This window comes from Belonocnema kinseyi, chromosome 7, assembly GCF_010883055.1.
Source record: "Belonocnema kinseyi isolate 2016_QV_RU_SX_M_011 chromosome 7, B_treatae_v1, whole genome shotgun sequence".
NCBI classification, from domain to species: Eukaryota; Metazoa; Arthropoda; class Insecta; order Hymenoptera; family Cynipidae; genus Belonocnema; species Belonocnema kinseyi.
This window is the reverse complement of record NC_046663.1, coordinates 109,607,448-109,628,960: the sequence shown is the minus strand read 5'-3', so window position 1 is coordinate 109,628,960 and position 21,513 is coordinate 109,607,448. Positions and strand designations below refer to the sequence as shown.

The 21,513-nt window shown below is 32.8% G+C and overlaps 2 protein-coding genes across 2 annotated transcripts in view; both read right to left on the bottom strand.

Moving 5' to 3' along the window:
* Window positions 1-18,119, bottom strand: part of LOC117176618 — an 89,469-nt gene extending 71,350 nt beyond the window's left edge. Inside the window, exon 1 of the mRNA XM_033366872.1 lies at window positions 17,866-18,119. The gene's annotated coding sequence lies outside the window, so the exon portion shown is untranslated. The remainder of the gene's footprint in view (window positions 1-17,865) is intronic.
* A 1,553-nt stretch (window positions 18,120-19,672) lies between these two features.
* The window catches only part of LOC117176617 (DNA damage-regulated autophagy modulator protein 2-like), a 5,503-nt gene continuing 3,662 nt past the window's right edge, over window positions 19,673-21,513 (bottom strand). The window contains exons 4-6 of the mRNA XM_033366871.1: window positions 21,001-21,139; window positions 20,669-20,826; window positions 19,673-20,474 (exon numbers count right to left, since the gene is read on the bottom strand). Of these exons, the coding sequence (XP_033222762.1) occupies window positions 20,403-20,474; window positions 20,669-20,826; window positions 21,001-21,139 (369 nt within the window). The 3' untranslated portion in view covers window positions 19,673-20,402. The remainder of the gene's footprint in view (window positions 20,475-20,668; window positions 20,827-21,000; window positions 21,140-21,513) is intronic.

The window sequence follows — 21,513 nt, the reverse complement described above, 5'->3', positions numbered from 1 at the left end:
GCAATACCACAAACTTGCCTGCCGCACTAACTACCGGTAAGTGGTGCAACTAATCTCATGCCGTATCTAGGACCTAATATCTTTCGTATGATCAAATTAATTTTCATTGATTAAGAATAACTACGTTATATTTACATATATTAAGATCGTTGCAGTGACGCTATCAATATCCCCACACTACTGGGAAGTTCGGACCCTTCTCGGTGTATTTTTGAAAACTTTTCACCCAGAAGGGAACCCGAATTTTTTTTCGAGTATTGTTCTCAAACGAGTCGTTTTTCACGAATCACGGTACGGTTAATTGATATAATATGCATTATTGGAGTGTAGAAAACCTAAGCTTCCATAAAAAGGGCGACAGGCGGGTCAGCTGCCCTCTAAATTGTTGTTGGGTGGGGGCAAGAAATGCGTTTCGCCCCCACAAATATCTAAATGTTCCTATGTCTACCATATACGATAGAAAGAGAGTTTTACCGCCCCCCCCCCCCAATTTCGCGCCGGGGACACTGGTGACAAATTTCGGAAGATTTTGGAAAGTAAATTTCCAACATTGCTTGAAGACCATTGCTTGGAAGTACTGAATCGCAAATTAAACGGTCACTGGATCAGTAGAGGAGGTCTTGTAAATTATCCTGCCAATTCGCCAGGACTAACGTCGCCAAATTTATATTTATGGGGCTATTTATAGTATCTAATTTATCAAGAAGTGCCAACATCTTAGGAGAATATGAAACAGCAGTTCAGGACTTCTTGTAACCTTCTTCTTGTTTCTCGGTAAATCTAAAAGTAGTTAATTCATCTTTCGTTTGGAAGCGTATGCCTTGAATAGTCAACAATGTCATTTTTTGTAAATTCATTGCCATCTGGCGCAAATTAAAAAATTGTTTTCGAATAAAACTGATGTATTTTTAATGGAGAATCTGAATCTGCTATAGAAAATATGGGTTGCAATTTAGAACTTTTAAGTTATTCACCTTTTGTCCCCAGAGTTGGGGGGGGGGGGGGGCTACATTTTTGGAGAGAAAAGTTTTTTCATAAATTATGCCCGATGAGAATTCTAACTTGGCCTCGAATCATGTAGGTTGCTTAGTAGTATAAAAAAGAGAGAGAATGAATAGGGCAAAAGTGAGAGGTTCCTTTTGGTTAACTCTATCGTTTTTCTCCCTCTTTTTCTATTTGTTGTTTACTTGTCTCTAATGAGCCAAAAAGTCAGATCATTTTAGAAATCTAATTCTTATATTGAGAATATCACTGCATAATAATCGTATAAACCCACATGAATTTGTTATACTGTAAGTGGCTGAAGATGTATGAGCGAAGTACGGTGAGGTATAATAAATATATAAATGTATACTAAATAACAGACAAAATATATTTCAAATCAGGCAGGTTGCCCGACTTAAAGTTTCAGAATTATTCACCGACTAAATATGTTGCTTTTTAGAGGAAATTAGGCAATATTTATTTTCTGGATTTGAGAAAACAAAAGTCTACAAAAATTATGAGTATTTGAATTTATTGAAGTACTACAAAGTAAAGACCCCACTGGGTCCCCATTCGGTTATTTTTTTAAAAACTCGAAAATACAGCAAAATCAACTTTTAAATTGTCGAAATTCGGATTCTACATTAAAATTCCCTATAGAAGGTTCCTTTGGTCCGCCAGGGAGGCTTTTCAACGAAAGTTTAGATTAATTTTGTAGTGCAAGCCCGGTAAAGAGAAACGCCAAAACTTTGAGATTAATATGCAAATTATATGTATAAATACTGTCGTCCACCTACTTCCTAAATTTAATAAAATTTCATTTATTAATCAACGACCGCTCTATTAAAATTTGACTAACGATTATTTAATATAATATTTAATGTAGAATTAGTGACTGAATTTTTTAAATTATTCTTTTTTAATTAGGCAGTGGCTAGTCATCCAACTTTTTATGTCGAAGAGCGCAAATTTTGCAAACTTGATTGTCGTAGCTCCCGGGGAAAGGGAAAAGCGTCTCCTCTGCCTGGGCTATTCGTCCTTAAAATTTGAACGACTAGACACCTTATTTTAATTAATTTAAATTTCGAGAGTATATTTGAGTTTACAAATTAAACTGCAGTACACTCGTGAACGTATGAATTAGTAGAAGGACCCAACATGAGATTTGCTCTGGTTCCTTCTAATATACTCCTGTTTACTGCCAGCCTAACTTTCGAAACTGAATTCCTAGTATTAGTTTAAATACTTTAGATATTCCGATTTCATATGAACGATTCGTATGAAATCAGGAAGCCCGAGCCTGGTAATGTCACGGAATTGTTTGGGGCTGAAACATATTGTATTCTAAGGCAAAATATGAGACACGTAATTTTTGTTTTTGGTCAAAAAGTTTTTTTACGAACTTAGAGCTACATGAATATTGAGATAAATTATGTAAAAATTCACGATTTAAGTGTAGTATTTTAAGATAGTTTTAAGTATTTTAAGATAGTTTAGCTCTCCCTAGAGGAGAGCTAAACTACCTTAAAATACACAAAGAAAAATTTCAAGAAATGAAAATGATTAAAATGGTGTACATTTTTCGAAAAAAGTAAACAGTCAATTTTCTCAAAAAGGCCACCGTCTGTTTGTGAGTGTGTGTAGATTTATCGTAATATGGTGATGATATCCTGTGAGTTTCGTCCTCACTAAACTATTCCTTCTTATAGAAAAATTTTATTTTAATTATTTTTCTTTTTTAATATGCTATATAAATATAAAGTTAATGAAAATGTTGTTTATATCTTAAGGAATCTAAGATTATATGTTTAAAAAATACGTACAATTTTAAAATTCATAAATATCGGATCCTTTACAATTTAAATTGGAAAATTGATAAAATTATGATTTTTGCTCTTCTTCGGGTGAAAGCAGTATTATATTAATGGCACCAGTATACGTCTTCATTTTTCGGACAAAGAATTCGATATCATTTATGGATTCTATAAGATGTGACTTCTTTGAGTTATGATTAGTTGCACAGTCTTTTACTAAGCCAACAACGCCATCAAAGGGTTCTTTCCAATGGCTAGTTAAGTGAAGTTTCAAGCAGAGGCGCACATTCCCTCCGCCACCGGGGTAGCGACTTGCTATTTTCTTATAAAAAAAACGCTTTTTCTTCATTTTTACCTAAAGTCATGAATGATTTAGTATTATTTTCAGTAAAATCTACATTTTCCAGTCCATCTCACTCAAACCCCCCCCCCCCCCCCCCCCCCCCCCCCCCCCCCACCCACCAAGCCTCTTGGGTACCCCTCCCCCCAGCTGGGGTAGCATCCGCTACTTTTCATACATAGTTTGTGCGTCCCTGGCTTTAAGTGAGGCGACCTTTAATTTTAGCTAGTTTGCCTCCGTCTTGATATTTGAGACGCTATTCGAATCACTGACAGTTGAACTTTCCAGAAAATCAATTCTTCGAAAATTCTCAGAAATATCAGTCCTAATTTTCTGAATCTTAGTGTTAATTTTAGAAATCCACTCATGCTGCTTGGTTTCGAATTCTGTAAAAAGTTCTCTAACTTGTTCCTGTGTCTGCACGGTCCCTTCTTTCTGTGCTTGTAATACAGCACTGTGAATCGCCTCGATGTATCCAAACGACAGGGTCGAAGCAGTAACTGGGGCAGAACAAATTATACTAATTGAAGGGTTGTCTACCTGATCCTTGCCAGCAGGGTCGATATCTGCATTGGAAGTTAGCAAGGAGCTTCGATCTAGGATTGAAGAGGTGTCACTAGTACTCGGTGATCTGTAAGGACCCTGTAGTGAGGGACGCGCCAGAGGCGATGTGGAGTGGGGAGTTGGAATGGAAGTAGAGGCAGTGGTAGAAGGTGCTATGTATTTAAACGCCAACAAACACGACAAACACTAAGCATATCGAAGGTACCGAAGCGTGAAGCTATAGCAAATTTCAATAAATGCACAATATCTGCTGTTGGAACGAAAGTCTCGCTCCCTTCTCGCTCGACCAATCCGCACTTAGCTGCCTGTTTGGCGCGTCCCTTACTACAAGGTTCCTACAAGGTCTTTATACATACGTATTAAATGCACGAGAGCTGTCAAATTCAGAAACTGGAAAACAGTCCTTTAAGCAGCAGTGAACCCAACCATAACACAGGACCTCAAACCTTTAAGTCTGCAACATAAGAGGGACTAGGTGTAACTTACGTTTTTGTGGTCGCTGAATTCGTATCCGGTGTCCGTTTGACGCCATAAGGTCTGTATCGAGGTCAGTTCAAGGTCAAACCCACAAAATTCATCGCTTACAAACTACTTTAGATTTAAGTGGTCGTCGAATTCGAATCCGGTGTCCGTTTGAGACCGCCAGGTCTGTATCAAGGTCAGTTAAAGGTCAAACCTACAAAATTAATCCCTAACCAACTAATTCAAAATGCCTTTAGGTTTAAGTGGTCGCTGAACTCGAATCCGGTGTCCATTTGACAACATCAGGCCAGTATCAAGGTCAGTTCAAGGTGAAACCTATAAAATTAATAGCTAACCAACTAAATCAAGGTACCTTCAGGTTTAAGTATTCGCTAAATTCGAATCCGGTGTCCCCTTGATGCCATCAGGTCAGTATCAAGGTCAGTTCAAGGTCAAACCTACAAAATGCATAGCTCACCAATTAACTTAAGCTATCTTCCGGTTTAAGTAGTCGCTGAATTCGAAACCGGTGCCTGATTGATGCCATAAGGTCTGTATCAAGGTAAGTTCATTGTCATACCTACAAAATTCATCGTTATCGAACTAAGGTTAGGTTTAAGTGATCGCTGAATTCGAATTCGTGATCGATATAGACATTTAAGCAATTTTTTTTCTTCGGTAGGAGACTTAGTATTTTGTAATAATGTGAAGGGATTAATTGAAAAATTTAAAAGCATACCTCATAATGCTAACGAGTGGCGATTTTTCATATGTTCGCCTACAAGAAATTTAAAAGGTGTTTTGTTGTATAATGGTATTAAATATGCACCTCTGTCAGTTGCACACTCTGTCATACTCGGCGAAAAATACGAGACTCTTCAATTTCTTCTTAATAAATTAAATTACAATAGCCACAAATGGCAGCTCTATTGAGATTTAAAAATCATAACAATAATGTTGGGACTACAGAGTGGATTTACAAAACACCAGTGTTTTATATGCGAATGCGATAGCCGAGCTCGTGAGCAGCATTATGTAGAAAAATTGGACTCTTCGAGAAAATCCTAATCCAGGATCATTTAATGTTACAAATAAACATTTAGTAGATCCAATAAAAGTGTTTTTACCACCATTACATACAAAACTCGGCGAAGTGAAATAATTTGTTAAGGAAATGAGAAAAACAGAATGTAATACTTGAAAGTACGTTTTTGAGAAGTTTCCTACACTTTCCGATGCTAAAATAAAAGAGGGAGTATTTGACGGCTCGCAAATTATATCTCTGATAAACGATGATGAATTTGAGCGGAGATTGACTAGTGACGAAAAAGGAGCATGGCAAAGCTTTATGCAAGTCTGCTCCAACTTTTTAGGAAATCACAAACACCTTAGGGTGTTTCATGGATTTAAAGATCCATTTTTTGGATTCTTATATCGTTTGGTTCCCTGAAAATTGAGGTGATATGAGTGAAGAGCAGGGGGAGAGGTTTCATCAGGGCTATGAAGACATGGAGCATAGATATCAAGGTGTATAGCATACTTATATGATGCCAAATGTTTTCTTTATTTCCGATTTGGGTCAGATCGGGCACACAATGTTGTGGTTGTTAAGTTTGGCCCCCTCTAGACCCCGGCTCAACAGCCAAGCTTGACAGTAGATAGCGCTCCATTAATTTCGGGGGCTAAAGTAGGTTAACTTCAAATCGCCCAAGTTTCAATTTGAAGTATCAAGCGTCAAAAATATTTCAATTATTATTTGTATAAGTGACAAAATAAGTAGGAAAAATACTAAAAGTGAGCACAATACGAGTGCGTAGGTATAATATACTTCAAAATATTTCTGAATGACGTGTTGAAGACTATAATAAGTAAATTTATTCAGAATGTTAAGATGAAACCTAACCTCGGAATGAGGTTAGTTATTTATAAGAAAAGTAGCAGAAGTAAAATTTCATGTGTTGAATGTGAAAACGAATTGGATCAACAATGACGTCATAAACATATTTATTTTCACGTATTTTTAGGTGATTTAGTATAATCGGAATGTAAATACAACCTTCTTATTTATAGTCGCTTTTGTAAAATTAACTTAGAGACAGTGCGATATTATAATGCACTTATTTCAAAGTAACTTTCTACAATGGCCTTACCTAGATAGCTCGATTTGGGCCAAATTCTGCCCGATCTGGCCCCGATCAGATCCATATTTGAATTTCTGCACGGGATAAACTTGGCGTTGGCGCCTCCGTTTCTGTAACGGGGAAGTTCTGAAAGAAGTGGTACCTCTACATGGTTCAGAATACCACTTCAACTGAATTTAAAGCGTTTTCCACGCTGAATTAAGCGAGTTAAAATTTAATTTATTCAAAAAGTACCTGATACTATAGCATTCTTGAATGGCGACAAGGTTACAAATTCTAAACAGCACAGAACCCACATAAAAACTCTTCAGGTTTTTCCAAATTTAACAATTACAATCTGTTACCGCTCATATCAAGATGTCCACTTGAACCTACAAGTACCCTGAATTAGTTGGTGAGCGATGAATTTTGTAGGTTTGACTTTGAACTGACCTTAGTACTGACCTGATGGCGTCAAAAGGACACGGGATTCAGATTCAGCGGGTTGCACACATGTATAAAACATAAAGATGCGCAGTAGATATTTATGAGATATAGAACTCCATAATGGGTGTTTATGGAGTATAGAGTGGCATAGTAGGTATTTGTTGTAAATAGAGCATCGCAGTAGGTATTTATGGTGCATAGAGCTGCGCCATACACTTTTTGGATAAATTGTACCATCCAGTGGAATCCTGTAGGGAGAAGGACTGTGTGGCAGAGCTCAAGGATATGGCCTGCACAGTAGAGATATGTATAGAGACGTTGTAGAGACTTGTGCTACAGAAGGCTGTGCTGTTTACTTTTATGGTATGTACTTATAAATATGTGCTGAGCAGTACTTCCCTACGATATATAGGGATACTAAGTAGAGACCTATGATATAAAAAGTTGCACTTTAATTTACTTAGTGGCTTTTAGCTACCAACATAAAAATCATTTACGAATTGAATAACCATTTTATTTTAAATTCAAGTAGAATTTAAAAAACTGTACCCTGATTAAATATTTTGAAAATTGAATTTATGTACTATTTGGATAATTCATTTATCCGCTTCTTATTCAGTATCGTCAAGCGAGTGTGTAATTAAGTTTTTCATTAAAAATAAAATTATTATTTAAAAAATTATAACTTTTCGGTATTTAATATTATTGTATCACCTACTATTACTGGTATTTATGACCCTGTCCTCCGATCACTACTACGGTAATGAGAAATAAATAATAAATTACAATCACGGTCATCAAAACCCATGATAAATTTAACAATAAAAGTATCACCCACGAGTAATGTTATAAAATTTATGTAAATCACGTAAAACTATCGATAAGCATATTAAAAATGTATTCATTAAATGCTTAATTTAAAAAAATGCAGTAACATTTCAAATGTGATTCAAGAAAAGTTGACAATTTTAAGTCCCAGTTATTTTTCACATTATCTTCGATTGCTAAAACTTCTTTAAAAATATCCCAATAAACTACATTGGAAATAATTTTCATAACAGGGTGTTCAGCGAAGACCCGCGATCAATTTCCTGTTCATTTTCTATACAATTATCGCAGGCTTTTTACAAATACCCGCACAAATTTGAATAAAAAATGTATTTCTTATAAGAATTATTTTCTTGTCAATTTATTGTGTTCCATGAAATATAAGGCTACTAATTTAAATAATTAAAACAATTTAAAAATTATATTTTTCTTAAATATATTTTCTATCAATCGCTGAATTGAGAATCGAACCGCAGAACTTTCGATTGCTGGACGGGTGCTTTCCCAAGTAAGCTATTAGAAAGATTCATTTATGATACGAGTAATTTACAGGAAGTCCGTATTATCAGCAGATTAGTTACTATCGACCAGTATAAATGTCACTCCACAATCTGTGGAACTAGGAATCAAACCTATCGATCAACTTAACTCTTCAAATAACAGGAAATAATTCACGTCATTGGTGACAAGATGAAAAGTAAATTTTCTGTGGTTCGATTCCTAGTAGAGCGATTGGTAGAAGATCTTCTTTCAAACAAACATAATTAAAAAATTGTAAACATTTATTTTCTATTCTTGTCAAAAATTACGTTAATTATTTTCTGTTATTTGAAGAGTTAACTTGATCGATAGTTTTAATTTCTATCTCTACCGATTGTGGAGTGACACCTATACTGATCGATAATAACTACTCTGCTGATAATACAGACTTCCTGTCAATTAAAAAATTTAATTCAACTCTTATTTTTCGTCCCTCGTTAGAAAGAGTAATGAATTCTTCAAATCTTTAACGATTTTTATATAATACTGCTCCACAAAAGATAATTCCTTTTTAACAAACTCCCGTTAAAAAAGTGGAAATGTCACTTTAAAAATTACACGATATCTATAAACAATATATATTTATCTAACTGAGCTTTAAATATGTTGTTAAATTTAAGGATTTTTATCTATATAAATACATTCTTTTTTAATCGACAAGTCAAAAGTATCAAAAACGGAAAGGAGGCGTATTCTTTACATAGTCATTTTGTGGTTCTTAAAATTACAGTGTTTTGGCTAGCTTTTAAAATGTTTTTAAATGCAGTGAAACTCTGAGATAGGGCCCCCTGATATAGTTTTTCCGAGAATTGACGCCGCGCCTCAAAAAGGAGTAAAAGGAGCTGTAAGGGAATGTGCGGTTGTCACAACAGACGTAAAACACGAAAACTTTATCATTCTTAACGGTATTCAATCTGGTTTGTTTCTCACCTCCTTCAGCTCCAAAAATCGGTACAGTTTCAGAGTTTCACTGTACTTCGGAACATCTGAATGAAAAAAAACCAGCAAACAAAATTTAAGAAGTTGAAAAAAATTAAAAAACTGAGAAACTCAAAACCAAGCGTTTTAAACTCTTCTATTTATCTATTTTTTAATACTTCAACTTCATACCTTTTTTCCAGTATTTTTATAAGTTGAAGTTTCGAAGTATTCTGAAGATTCTTTTAAGCTAGCTAGAAAAAACAATTTGTAAAAGAACTGAAAATAAAATATGGAACACACACACATTAAAAATTTTATAAATATAATTTTGTGGGACTGTTTTAGGTAGAAAGTAATACTACCGAATTGGAAATCTTGGAAAAAAATTCCTGATAAATACAGAAATCTTTTTTTAATAAAGAAAAATGATATTTTTTGATTCGACTTGAATAATATCAATTTTTTTAAATTTGAAATTTTTTATCTGAAACTTATTTATTTGAAATTAGAATAGAAAACTATGTTTAGATTTTTTAGGCCAAATTTTTGTGTATGGTAATAGCAGTTTTAAAATCTCTTTAAAAAAGTAAAATTTACTGAATTTATAGATACGAGCTTTTTTACATTCTCATCAGAGAAAGTATTAGATTTTGGTCAAATTTGACCCCCCCCCCCAGTTGTTGTCAAATGTACACGTTTTGAGACCTCCTGAATCCAAAAAACAGGTTTTTACGAATGTGCCTGTCTGTATGTCTGTATGTCCGTATGTCTGTCTGTCTGTGAACACGATAACTTTTGAAAAAATTAATCTATAATATTGCTCTTTGGTACACTCGTTTAGTGTCCTAAACTAAAGGCCAAGTTCGTTAGCCAGCCATTTTGGATAAAAATTCAAAAAGTGGGCACATATTGAAAATTTTTGAGACCACTTTTTTAAAAATTCAAAAATTCTCTGTACGGTTATTCATAGAATTTAAAAAATTTAACAATTTATCCTGATGACTTTTTTTGAAAAAACAAAAATTACTAGAGTTATAGCATTTTCAAAATCCAGAAAAACAAACTAAAATGAACAATTTAAGCCAAACAACGCATGATACAAAAAAAAGTCTAAAGAAGAAAAACGTTGCTTTTTGAAAGCCCTACAAGATTTTGGTAACAACTTTTTCAATTTGGTCAAAAAGTTGAAAATTCAAAATTTGATCGTACAACAAATTTTTGAAACCACATTTATTCAAGATGTAAAAATTCTATGCACGGTTGTTCATAGTACTTCAAAAATTAAGCAATTTATCCTTCTGACTTTTTTTTTATAAGAAGAAAATTATCAGAGTCAGAGCATTTTTAAAATCTAAAAAAACAAACTAAATTGAACATGTTAAGCAAAAAAACGCATGATATGTAAAAAAGTCAAGAGAAGAAAAACAAACTTTGCTTTTTGAAAGCCCTACAGGACTATGATAACAACTTTTTAAATTTGTTCGAGAAGTTGAACATTCCAAATTTGATCGTACCAAAAATAATGAAAAATCCAAAAAATCCATTTTTTGGTGAAACTATGCAAGATACGAACAAATTGAAAAAGCTTAAATTGCGCTCCCCGGAAAGAACTACAAATTAAGAATAAATCACTTTTCGATATAAGCTACGAGAAAAAATGAGACAAAACTTGTTCATCCATAAAAGAGCTATAATTTTTTATTGGACAGTTAGATTTTGCTTTAGTCGTAAAAAATAACATTCTAAATAAAAATATTAAATTTGTTTGTAAAAACGACAAAAGGTATGAACTTAAATTACCAGACAAAAGTTGTTCGCCTAAAAAGATCTATAAATTCATTACTAATTATTTTTCGATTGGACGAGTAGTATTTCTTTCAATCGTAAAACATACGATTAAAAATTAAAAAATTAACTTTTTGGAAAAAGCACAGAAAAGACGAAATAGGACATAGGCTCCTATATAGGACCCTAAATAGGTTCCTGTATTAGACCCTATGCAGATGCGCAGTAGTTCTTATTTAATCGTAAAAACCAACTTATAAATAAAAAATTATAAAAACAACGAAATAAGATTCAGTATGATTCAATTTTTATGCATATTATGAATTGTAATAATATACATTTATGGAAATGATACATGTTTCAGAGCAGCTTAGAATACAATTTAAAGCAAAATAAGAAACAAATACAAAAATAATCATGATAAATACAATTTTCTTCTTATTTTGCAATTTTTGAATAAGTAATCCCTGACAGAGTTACATAAAAAATGTATTATAATTGATATAAAAGTGTTGTGTATAATGTACAAAAGTTGACAGGTTGGACAAAATTGATTGCGAGGCACGAGATACTTGATCAGAATGTGTTCGTTAAAGCCAAAAGAGCTTTAACAAAAGAGAGTTCAAAATCACAAAATTACAGTTGTCGGTCCGTTCACCTTTGATTTTAAAAGGTCTGTGCCCGAATGCGGAATAAATGCAAAGACTAAGCGCGGAGTGCGATTGCCCTCAGTCGCCTGCCGGAGGTGCGCTCAAACTCTTGAGCTAAACTTTCCTAACGAAAGAGAATTCACAATCACCAAATTACATTGGTGGATGTTTTGAGTCTTAATTTTAAAATGTTTGCGCAAGAATGTGCGAAAATATAAAGACCGAGCGCGTAATGCGAGGTAAATACATGATCGAGCGCGAAACGCGAGATAAATGTACAATCGAGCGCGAGGCGCGAGAACCAACAGGCGCGCTCAAACTTGCGAGCCGCGCACGTAGCGCGTGACGAGAATGTGCCCGCTTAGCGGGCAGATTTTTTAATAATAAATTATGGCGTGTTACTTTAATATTAAATAAATAAGTTTCAAATGAAACATTTGCTAAATTTTTTAAAGTATATGTAAATCTAGCCCAATCTATAAGAGTAATTTTCCCTTTATTAAAAAACAACTATACCTGTATTCAGAAAACATTTTTTCACCATTTTCATTTTTATAATCTTATTTGCTACTTAAAACATTACACGCACAAAATTCTATCATTTTTGCATCCACACAATAAATTAAAAACATTTGAAGTTTTCAAAAGTTTCCCATACTTCACGGTACAAAAAACTTTATTTGTTACAAAAAAACCCATTGAGTTTCTGTCACTAAGTGGAAAAAAATGAACGGGCAATGTTTAGGAAATATTTAAGCAACTCCCTAAAATTGATGTTGAAAATATTGTTTAAGATTAGCTACAAAAATATCATTTATAAAAAACAACTACATTACACTACAGAACCCTACTGAACAGCCTAATGTACTATATAAGGGTACTGAGCATCTCGATATACTGCAGAACTACACTGCGATGCTCTATGTACTGAAAGGCTGCACTGCGCAACTGTACGAGTCAGACATCTCTACTGCACCCCGAAAGTCTCTACTGCTCAACTTAATGTTGTACACAATTGTCAAATTGCATTCTAAACCTCTACTGTGCAGACCTGCACATGAAATGACTTTACTGTGCAGCTCTGCGTATTACAGGACTCCATTGTGCTTCTTAATGTACAGCATAATGGTACTGCGCAGCTCTATATATTTCAAGACTGCACTGCGCAACTGTTTGGGTCATATATATCTTCTTCGCACCCCTACACATCTGAGATTCAAATGCGCATTTATGCGTACAATGTATGTCTACTGCACATCACTGCACGCAATAGGCCTTTACTGTGCATAATTATCTACCACATGCATCTGCTGTTCATCCCCACGTTGTTGCATGACTTACTGCACAGATCTTGGCATTATAAATCTGTACTGCGCGGCTTTATATACTGTAGGCTCTACTGTATAGCCAAATGCGCCACAGAAGAGTATTGCTTAGTTCTATGTACTGCAGAAGTGAACTTCGCAGCTGTACCAACCATGCATATCTACTTCGCACACATTCTTACTGCACTGCACAGCTGTGCGGGCCATACATCTCAACTGCGCTTCACATGTCTCTACTGCACAGCCTTCTGTACTACACAATTATACTGATCAGTTCCATGTACCATAAGGCTTGACTGCGCACCCATAGATCTAGCAGGACTTTACTTTGCAAAATCACGTGTCATACATATCTGATGTGTATCGTGACGTAGTGCATCTCTTACTGCGCAGTTCAACGCATTCTAAATCTCTACTAGGCAACCCTGCACATTACATAACTCTACTGCGCAGTTTTATGTATCAAATAATGATACTGCGAAAAAATTTCACAATGTCCATTAAAAGGAAATATTTATTCACTAATTCTTCCTAAAAAGTGAGGAAAATTTAGTAGATTGTGTCCATCTTCGAAAATTATGCCAATGCTCAATTAAAACTAAATCACTTTCGACCGTGGGCGAAGCATTACAGTGGGACCATTAGCCATTTTAACCATTGTCCATAACCATGGGACGAACATGGGACGACCGTGGGTGGTTCACCCATTGAGCGTTTTCCACGCGGATATAATTATATACTTATAAAAGTAGTTTTCATTGAAATAAAGAAATATTTTTTAGATATAAAAACATATTCAAAGAAACTAGGTACTTATCTCCAAAGAACCGATTTACTTCTTAACTTAATTAAATACTTAAATTCTGTCCAAAAAGGTGATTATATAAAGCAAAATTACGTTTCTATTACATAAATTGTAAATACCCGATTATGTATAAAAAATATATAATTTTTTATATAGTGCCCATACATAATACATCATGAATAAACTATACATAATCTTTCCGCCTGGGTCTCCAAAAAAATATAAAAAAATAGTTTTTCTATTTTTTTTTAAAAAGTCCAAACTTACCCACACTACTTCCCTAATTTTTTCTTGGGACAAATTAATAAATGGAGCTCGGATCAAGATATATCAAGATACATTTAAACTGCTATGTCGTCCTCGCTGCTCAAAATAAAGGAATTTAAAATTCTGACAATTTTTTATTTCTAATTTTCAACATTTTTCCTTCTATTAATTTGTTCCAGATTTTTGGAACAGAAGCATGTACAACACAAGCCAGATCTATATGTATTTTTAAAATACCTACAACTAATGTACAGAATGTTTTTTTTTTCAAAGTCCATATTCTTATGATTTTTTTATATGACTAAATTTTTATGAACATTAATCGGTTGTGAGAATTCTTGTGTGGCAACTCATTATGCCACCCATCTTACGTCTGTGATGCGTAGCTATATTTGTTTTATCGCGGTTCTACAGGCAGACTGTCATTTTCTTGTATGACAGTCCCTCCCAGAGGGACCAGCGGAGGTTGTTTACCCAAATTTGTATTTATCGACTGTGACGCACAGTGTCTTTTACAAGCTTTTTCTTCATTTGCCATGTGAGCACATATTTAAGCCGTGGCAACCCGTGCTGATCGAAATTTCGTGTACGATTATCGGGACATGGAAAATGGACTATTTTTACCAAAATTTTAGTAAAATTTGTCGATTTTTTTCGGTACACATAGAGATTGCCATGGAGGTATACAAGGATCAATTCTTGTATTCTGATTTTTATAGACTTCCAAATAGCCAATCGATTTGTATCTCCGCATACGTACGTAATTCTGATGACCTTTCGTTCGGATTCTCATACTCGTAGATAACCTCAACATGGGTATCTATGAGTGAGTGTCTATCTCGACCGCTGCGTCGAAAGGAGGTTGAACAAATATGCGTGAAACACCAGCAGCGTAACGACAAAGTGACAGTGCGCGGGGACTCACAAGCGTATATTGCGTAACATTATTTATTCCAATTGAAAATGGTTCAGACGACCCTTATTGCTTACGTTTGGATAGCGTGAATTAAGTGTTAAGGCCTAGACAAGGAATGCCCGAAACCGTTCTTCATTCCAAGTTTCAGTGTACTAAACCCATTAAGTCCTAGCCGGACACATTTTCAACATTTTATTCAATCGCTTCATACAGTATCAGAACGTAATTTTTATATACAATTTTTGTATACACATTTTTTGTATATACATTTTTTTTGAATGACAACAATTTTATTTCTATTTCCATGAAAATGTATACCAAAAGGTTTTTCGGGTCGCTGATTACGAATATGATATAAGATTTTCAAATTCAAGACGGTGGAACCAATATGGCGGTCAAACATTTTAAAAATTATTTAATTTTCATAAAATTTTTACTAAACGTTTTTGTTGGGTCGCTGATTATGAATCTTGAATCTTTAAATTCTAATAACATATTGATAATCAACGATCTAAAAAACCCCCCTAGTAAAAATTTTCATGAAAATTATACAATTTAAAAAATTGTTGGCCGCCATACTGGATCCGCTATCTCGAATTTTGAAAATCTTATATCATATTCGTAATCAGCGACCCGAAAAACCTTCTGGTATACATTTCCATGGAAATGAAACAAAATTTTCTCTTATTAGTTGAATGTTTCTAGTCGCATCAACTGCCAGGGTCCATGGACGCAAAAAATCCATTAATTGTAGAAATCCACCGATGCCTTCGATCCGAAAATATTGAAAGAAATTTTTTTTTAACCACGTTTTTTGTTAAATAAATAACCATAACTTATTCAAAATTCTGATCACATAAATCGAAAGTTCAGACAATTTTAAATTGGATGTGACTATTCTCATTTTTTTAGGGCCGTTGTGATAGTGTATGGAGCGATTGAAAAAAATATTGAAAATGTTTCCGACTGGGACTTAATGATTTAAAATTTCTAAATATTTTTAAAAGAGACTTACGAAAAACTGAAAGCAGAAAATACAATAAATAATAAACCAATTTTTTTAACAAGGTTTATTAAATTGCACTGAAAAGAAACAATATAATTTCCCCTGAAAAGGGGAATTGCTATTATAATAATAATATAATAATTATAATAATATTGCTACCAAAAATAAGAGAGTGGAGTGTAAAATATTACAATGTCTTGCTCATATAAATACAATGTTCAATATTCATGCATGCTTTTGTTTTCAGCAACATTATCATACAAAAAATATATAAAAAAATTGCAAGGGCAATGTTGTCACAGGCTTAAGATGGTTACTGCCCAACATGTTGAAAGCATTTTTTGGTTAGGATTGGATTTTACTTTGATTATTTAACACGGGGCTGTCCCCGGTATATATCATCAATTACAGACGCATTTTTATAATGCAATCAAGTGATCTGATGAGAGCAGTGTGCCCCGACATACTGGACAAAGCCTGGTTTTTACCCCATCATTGGCGGACTGGGTTGCAGTCAAGGGGACCTACAGCTTAAGGTGGGTTCCGAACCACCAGAACCTCGGTAAAGGTACATAGAAAATTTTCCAGAGGTACCGGCTCAGGGATCGAACCCCGGACCTCTGAAGTATTCTTTTCAGAAGGAGTTATTTCATTTCTTTTCGGTATTTTTTAATGAAGGCTTGTTTTTAAAAAAATTTTAATATATTTAAAAATTTTTAAGTATATGTTTTCGGACTTTTTATTTGCCATAATATTTTCTAACAGTTTTATTACAAAATCCAGAAATGTTCGTTGTTTTCGGGTGTTATCATGAAAATATACCATTTTAATGAATGTTCAATAAACAGATTTTAATTGGAAGTATATACACCTAAATTGGAATTTTTCTATGTTTAAGTATATATATATATGTGTGTGTGTGTGTGTGTGTGTGTGTATCATATCATATCCTAGTAAAAACTAGACAAAATTATTTATTGAAAAATAAAAGACAAGAAATAAATTATTTTGTCGTTTTTAACACATTTTTCCATAGAAAACCGTTTTATTAAAATAACAATATACGCTGAGCCAAAAAAGCGATTACTTTTTTAGAAAATATAAAGGTGTCATTTAAATATGAAAATCTTTCTTTATTACTGTAAACTGATGCATAAAAATGTGTGCATTTTTATATGCATGCATTATTGTCTTCATCTGGAAAGCTATTATTTAATTCTGAACTGAAAAAAGAATTCTCTTCCTTCAGAAAGTAGAAAATCTATCAAATTAAAAAATACAGATATTGTGATATATTATACTTATACGTTAGATTAAGAATAAATGTGGTTATCTTTTGAGTGATAATAAACAGAATATTTAACGTTGCAAAATGCTCTGCTATCATTATTTTCATAATTTTGTTAACATATTGCATGCATTCAATAGACTCGAAAACTTCATCGCCACATTCTCCTGATTTCCTCAGAAAATGCGGAGCTGTAAAACTCATAAAATGGAGAATGGGATAAAAACCATTCAATCTCCACCCCACGCCTCCCAAGCAGAACATTGTTGTTTTTTAATGTTTTTAAAATTATATTATAGAGGTTTTAAGTGTCAAATGCTTCTATAATTTTATTAGAATTTTATATTTCAAAGCATAACACTGTAAACTTTCTTTGTTCATCTCGTACGATATTATTTTTGGCCTCAATCCAATTTTTATTTTATAATCTTCTATTTATCTTGATAAATTACAGGGTGACAACTTTTTGAACAGAGTAAGGTCATTTTGTAGATTCTTCATAAATTTGGTTATAGTTTTGTTGAAAATAACATAGGCCCGTCTGATTTTTCAATCAGTTAAAATTGATACAAAAACCCAATTTCATAGAATGGAAAAAAAATTAAAAATATTAAAGTATAAGTATTTTAGGTCATACATTTTCTAGAGAAGAATATGTTATTTAAATTGTACCATTCAAAATAAGAATAGGAAATAAATGGTTGTACAATATTTACTATAGTAATGAAATAGCCTAATGAAAGTATCAATGTGTCATTTTTTAAATTCTATAACCCCAAATATAAAATACGGTATTTACTTACCAAATTTCAGCTCCTTTTGAAACTCCAAATTTTTATAGTTTGGTTTTACGAACAACTTTAGACGGATCACTCAAAAAAATTGAAAAACTAACTATATTTTAACTACATAAGAAGAAATCTATAGTGCTGAATTTTATTTTACATTTAATATCTTATTGCCAGTTTTGTGAATAAGATAGAACGAGGTTAACAATTCTTTTTTTTTTAATTACATATTTGGATTTTTACAATGATAGAGAAACGGCGGAATTAGACAGTTTGGAGGTTAAAAGCAAAACCGTGACCCAAACACTGCAATCGATTTTGCCTTGATAAAGCCCACGAACACTGGCTGCGCCACGAACTGGCTACTTGATCCCCGAATGCGACAATTTTGCTGTGTGAACTTTAACTAGTCCATCAATGACTTATCGATAGATGATAGTATAAAAGATTTCGAATAAACAATTTAGTACCCTGTATAATTACAAAAAAGTTCATGAAAATTAAATTAAAAACAGTCCTATGACAAAAATAAAAATTGAATAATAAAGGGGGAAAACGATGTCCAAATCAGTTATAATTAGGATTTCTAAAGCTGCTGCAGGTTTTATTGTTGGATAAAAACCATTATCACAAGAAGAAAAATGGATACCACATGAGACTTCAAAATTTCTATCTCAGTCGAACTGCCAGGAATCATTTTTATCAACATTGAATCAGAGTAGGATTTTCGATAGACTTGATGTCGCTATAAAATTAAACTTTCTATTTTAAAAGAAGTGATGACGTTATTCACATTTCTCGCTTTACTACAGAACAGAATTGAGCAAATACATCTTTAAGTAAACTTTGAGGTCCAGTTTGGCCCAAACAATTTTTCCATATTTTTGCCAAGTCTCGCCTCCTCATTTTGTCTTATTTAATGCAAAAATATTATTTTAATTTTTTAAGGTTTAATCAAATTTTATGGGTGATCTTTGAGTGACTTGACCTTTAAATTACACTTAAGCGTTAGAAATTGAGACATCACGTTAACTAATTTTATGGACAATATGAAGGAATATAATTGTATCTTGTAACTAAATGAAACTTTCAGCAAAGTGAACTTTATGGACAAATCCTTCAATGAACAATCTAAATTACTGATTATTTCGTTATCTAAAATAATATTTATTTTTCTTTTCACAACATTGATTTTTACTAACAGTTTTTTCTACGGAAAGGATAATTTCTCTTTAGTTGATTTCGAAGGTTGGACGATGTAGCTGGGGGATCAGAAGTCAAAGTTTAGAGGTCATAGATCGTAGCTTAAGGGACATTCAAATAGGAGTATTATGTAACGCACGTCAGAGGGGTAAGGTGAGCATATACTTGTATTCCACAATGGCAAAAAGCTACCGGAAAATTCAAAAAGCCGTGTTATATGAGGGGAAAGGACTCAGTATTCGTTGAAAATGATCAGATAATGGAGTTCATTGTCACGGGAAAAGAGTAAAAATGAGAGGTCAGAGGTTAAAGAGGAGAATTCGAACGCTAGAGGGCATTGGTCAAATATGAAAGGTCCTATGAGGTTAGAACTAATAACTATAAGTTACGGATCTATTATGGGGACTACATTTTTTTCAATCCAAAAAATTTCGGCTTTAAAAAGAAAAAATCTGTACTGGTTTTTTTTGGGTCGCTGATTATGAGTTTGAGGACAAAAGTGAAATATGCAAAATCATAAGTCAAATATATGGCACATACAAATGTAAAAAAATGAAATAAATTGGCGGATTGATAAAACACATCAAAATAAAAATTTGTTTTAAATCCTTGCTATTTTTGCACATGTTTATTTCTTTTATTTTTTTAACATTTCTGCAGGTTACAACTATAAAACTTTACAGCGATATGTAATTTGTTTGAATTACACGAGAAGTCAACACCCCCGATGATAACATTTGAGACGCAATATTTAAATTATTTAAACTTAGTTGCAAGCGCACAAAGTGTCAGTCAATACCGTACTACTTGCGATGAAATATTGTCCTTTGACCTGTTTATCGGCCATTTAAACTACATGCAGATAAGGTTTTCAGAAAATTGGAGATAGACGAAAGCTTTCTTTATCACTTATAATGGCAATTAAGAAATTCACATCAAAAGTAATAGAAGGTTTAAATATAAAACTAAAGCTGAAATTTTTAATTATTATGAATTCTTTTTTTCTTATATGAAGATTGATTTCATATCGAGACCTAATTAAATAAAACGAAACATCTAAGAATACTACAATTTTCATAAATTCGTAATTCTACAATATTATCATATAATATACTGTACATTCTTATAAATATAAAATTGTTCTATAAAAAGTTTTGAAACTATATATAGAATTTAATATGAAATATAATTTTGAATTATATATTTGAAATAATTATTTGATTATTCTAAAATAATTGCTAAAACACGTTTGAAACTTTATGAATAGTATACTTTCTATATTTGAAATGAGAATAGTTTAAAGTAGAAAAATTGGGACGGTACGATGATAATAGGTCTGGGAGCAGTTTTTAAATTTCTATCGTCGTCTTTTTAAACTTTTCTTTTGGCTTATCGGGATCTTCTTTGTCCAAGTATATGAGCTGCAAATCAACACACATATACAAATATTATTTTCAAAGGTCTAGTAAATGTACTTTTAATCTTCTACAAATTATTTTTAAAAAAAGTACTAATTCCGAATATCTGTTTTGAACAATCAATTAGTGTTTTCCCCGTAAGATAGATAATATTCTAAATATAGTAAACATTTAGTTTAAATGATTTCTTTACTTACTGAAATGACTGGAGCTTCAAAATTAATCTGACGAAATTCAGGAACAAAGGTTAGTAAAAATGCACAGTAAACTATTACAAGAACCCATTCTGAAACTGCACTAGCAACATGTAAGCCCCAACCACCATCTGTTGGCAACCATTTTTTGTAGTCATTTCCTATTATAAATATAAAATAAGACTTTCATTATTTTATAATATATAGTTTTAGTTTCAAATAAAACAATAAACAATATAAAATTATTAAATAGTATATAAACAAACATAATGCAGATTTAGTCCAACTTGGTGACGAAAATGGCTTTTGATAATATTTTTACCTTGAAAATTTACCTTTGAACTCCAACATGGAAATGTAACCAGGAACAATAGTAGCTGCAGTTAACATCATTGTGAGTACCGAAAGACAAGCACGAACATAAACTATCATCCAGCCATTTACTGAAGGCACCATTTTATAACTGAGGTATGTCTGAAATATTATTTTAGAGTTTCATATGGTTAAACAATTTTCAGCGACAATATTATTTTGATTGTTACAACTTTACAAAATTCGATCATCTCAAATGAAAAAATTTAATTCAGACATGCAATCAAAAAACTTAAATTAAAAAAAAGTTAAAAATAAAATAACCCAATTTTCAAATTTTAACTTTTACGTCTTGGTCTGATTGAATGTCGTTATCGTTTAAGAAGCATAGGTTTTTTGGCGATTCTCTTTTCTTACTAACTCATTCAATCTCTCTACATTACAATCAAAAATTAAAAAATTTGGTTTTAACACATTTTTTCTAAAAAGTTTCTCTTTCAAAGCTAAGTGTTTTAATAGATTAGAGATATTTTTGG